This window comes from Pygoscelis adeliae, unplaced genomic scaffold, assembly GCF_000699105.1.
Source record: "Pygoscelis adeliae isolate BGI_AS28 unplaced genomic scaffold, ASM69910v1 Scaffold381, whole genome shotgun sequence".
Taxonomy (NCBI): domain Eukaryota; kingdom Metazoa; phylum Chordata; class Aves; order Sphenisciformes; family Spheniscidae; genus Pygoscelis; species Pygoscelis adeliae.
The window spans coordinates 544,104-547,445 of NW_008824110.1; the positions used below are offsets into that span (position 1 = coordinate 544,104).

Consider the following 3,342-nt stretch of genomic DNA (forward strand, 5'->3'; position numbering starts at 1 on the left):
TTGCAAATACAAAAAACTGTTTTATGTGCCACACATACTTTGTAATTATTATGACCAGAAATTAGAGCAAATCAATCTGTTTCTTATTTAAAACAGGTAACTACGAACTCAGTGTCTTCAGTTCAGGCAAATTCATAAGTTTTGCCTTCCCCACTTGTACTACTTGATGGATGTGTCACCCATCAAAGTTTTTGCAGGCACTTCTACAGTCTTTATCAGTGCAAGTGGGGTGTAGTGCCATATTGGTACTATCACTAAAAATTTGTATTTTTGTACATGTTGGTGAGCTTAACTCTTACTTATGCATTTAAACAATAGTTTGCTATATATGAATAGCTACAGCATATATGAAGTGATATAAGCCTGGCTGTACTTTCAAACTTCTTCACTCAGATTTATGAAAATGAGTGTGTCTGATTTTGACTGGATTAGCCCATATCTTAAAATTAATTCAGTATGCAATATGGTTTGTCTTGTATTACTAGGTGTAAAACTTACAATACACATCTCATTCCTTGAGTACAGAACTGAAAAATCAATGATTTCATTAGATTGTGTAGTTTTTTATACACACATACACACACATGTTACTTCTTTGTACTGCAAATATTCCATGTTTTCTTTTGGACAAAACAAGATGATTTTCTTCATTTTGCTTATATTGAACTAAGAATATCTACTGGAAAAGATGAAAGATGGTTGGCGGGGATTTTTTTGAGTTTTTGTTACCTGCGCATGTTTTAAAAGGAGTCTACGTTCTGAGATGACATTTCAAATTACTTTTCTGTCATCCAGTCATACATACATACAGCTGCTGTGTGTATATTTATTTATGAAACAATGCTTAAATGCCAGTTTAATGGTCAGAAATTCATTCACGCAAGCCTGAATATAGGGTATGACTACTCTTGTGGTAAATACCGTCTGAAAACTATAGCTTTTACATAAGTAATTATGTGGCATGACAGAAATAGTCACATGAACTGGAAAAGTAACACAGGAGATTTGTCTTTTACTTATGCAGTGAATGTCTTTAATCTTACTATCTTTCTGATGGCAATTTGTTCTGCAGCTATTCAGCTCATATAAAATAATAACTTCAGCTGAATTTTGTTCACTTTTACTCAAACTAAATAACCCCTTACACTACAAGTAAGAAACAGTTCAATGATACTGCTGTTGAACTCATGCTTTTGAATTAGATATCATCCTAATTTTGACATATTTGGAATGCTGACAGATTTGAAGTTTTTAAAATATTGGAGAACATTGAAATATTGAAGGCCACTGTAAAAATGGAGCACTTCTGTGGAAAGCCTGGTGCTGCTATGATGGTCATTTTTGTTGTTTGTGATTTAGACCTTTTCAGCTTGATTTTATGCAGAACATTAAATATTATTCAGCAGAATTCTTGAGTTAAATATCACCACTAGGAGCTTACAGCTGCAGTGAGATACTCTTCATTGTGTGGAAAAAGAGTTAGAAGAACTTAATAATATCATAAAATTAGCAGTTTCAGTATCTTGAATTAAAAAAAAAATCTGGCAGTTGACTAGGCTCTTTGAAAGAACTTGAGGCTTGTTTAAATATCATGACAATGAGACAAAAGAGAAAGATCACAGAATACAAAGAATAATTTAGGAACTAGTGGTTTGACTAAATCTTTGTGTATAACTTCACCTTCAGCAAGCAAGTTAGTACTACAGATCATAATTACCTTGAATAAATCAGAATAAATTATTGACTATGAAAGACTTGTCCAGTTGTGAAGGCTTTGTTCAGAGGCTGTAGCAAAAGAAAACTAGGAAAAATAACAGCAAATAAATTGGTTTCTGAATGTCATGGGATGCAATGAAGTTCAACAAACTATATGTCTGGTAACAAGATAACTGTTCCTTTTGTTAGTCATTGTTGCATGAGACACAAAAGTGATAATATTGTAACTTCAGAAAAGTATGATGTTTTTATTAGTTGGGTTATGATTTTTCTTTCTTGTTGCTTTAACTATGTGGTGCTGTTTCTTGCAGCTGGATGAAGAAGCCTCGATGTGGTGTGCCTGACCAAACAAGAGGTAGCTCCAAATTTAACATTCGTCGGAAACGCTATGCATTAACAGGACAGAAATGGCAACACAAACATATCACTTACAGGTACCAGAGATATTCATATAGATATATAAATGTCACTAGTAGTGCTGACTTTTAATTTAAAGTAAATATAAATTTCTGAAATATTTTTCAATATTTTGAGAATTTTATTATTAATATGTGATATAAAAATGCCGATTTAGATAGGATAAGTATGTATGTGCTACATAAGAACCAAATTATTTTCTTGGATTAAAATTGCATGCATTTAGTTAGCGGTAAATTCTCTGAAGCTTTCAGCATCGATTTAACACCCAATATGTCCTTAATCTTACCTTTCAACCCTCTTGGCAGCTTCTCAGGGAACATTGCTCTGAAACTGGGAACGCTGTAATGACATTCAGATCTCTACTTTAAGTACGTAAAATACGTTATTGAAAGGAGTCAGTCTCTGAAAAATGTAGGTGCCTACAGGTCTGTTCTAAGTACAAATGAATTTGGTTATAATTTGGTGAGTCACTGACCCAGCCATTTCCTGCCTACATGATGATGGGCATAGGGGTCTATGTGGGGCTGTACATCTGTGTAACTCTTGAGTCTGGCATGTAGTTTACACAGTTTGCTGCCTACTGTCAAATCTGATCTTTGCAGGGAAAGTTAGGTGCAAACTGTGTACTTGCTAGAGTTCTGTCCACAAAAGAAAGTGTCATATATATAATATAAAATCCATAATTTGTCAGCAAACCAAGGATTCCAATACAGCCTGTTTGAAAATTTACACAGCCTCATTGGGATTCCTGTAATATCTAACAAGGGTAAATTCTGAGGGATAAAATAGTTTTCAAATTCATTATTCATAAACCCATATAAGTATTAAATTTTAAGTTCATAAGCTCTAATGGTCATATAGACTGTTCTTCATACCACAGTGAAGAAATAATTTTATTAGTAACTTTGTGTCAATACTATGGCTTATGTCTGAATTGGAGAGTTCTATTTTAAGACGTTACACACTGTTGTAGTTTAACCTCAGTCGGCAACCGAGCACCACACAGCTGCTCACTCACTCCTCCCCCCACCCCCGGTGGGATGGGGGAGAGAATTGGAAGAGCACAAGTGAGAAAAACTTGTGGGTTGAGATAAAAACAGTTTAATAATTGAAATAAAATAAAATAATAATAATAATAATATACAAAACAAGTGATGCACAGTGCAATTGCTCACCACCCGCTGACCGATGCCCAGCCAGTCCCCG

The 3,342-nt window shown here is 34.3% G+C and overlaps 1 protein-coding gene across 1 annotated transcript in view; it reads left to right on the forward strand.

Annotated features, from left to right (window-relative positions):
* MMP16 (matrix metallopeptidase 16 (membrane-inserted)) overlaps nucleotides 1-3,342 on the forward strand; it is a 190,252-nt gene that overhangs the window by 97,212 nt on the left and 89,698 nt on the right. Inside the window, exon 3 of the mRNA XM_009334216.1 lies at nucleotides 2,028-2,150. Within this exon, the coding sequence (XP_009332491.1) occupies nucleotides 2,028-2,150 (123 nt within the window). The remainder of the gene's footprint in view (nucleotides 1-2,027; nucleotides 2,151-3,342) is intronic.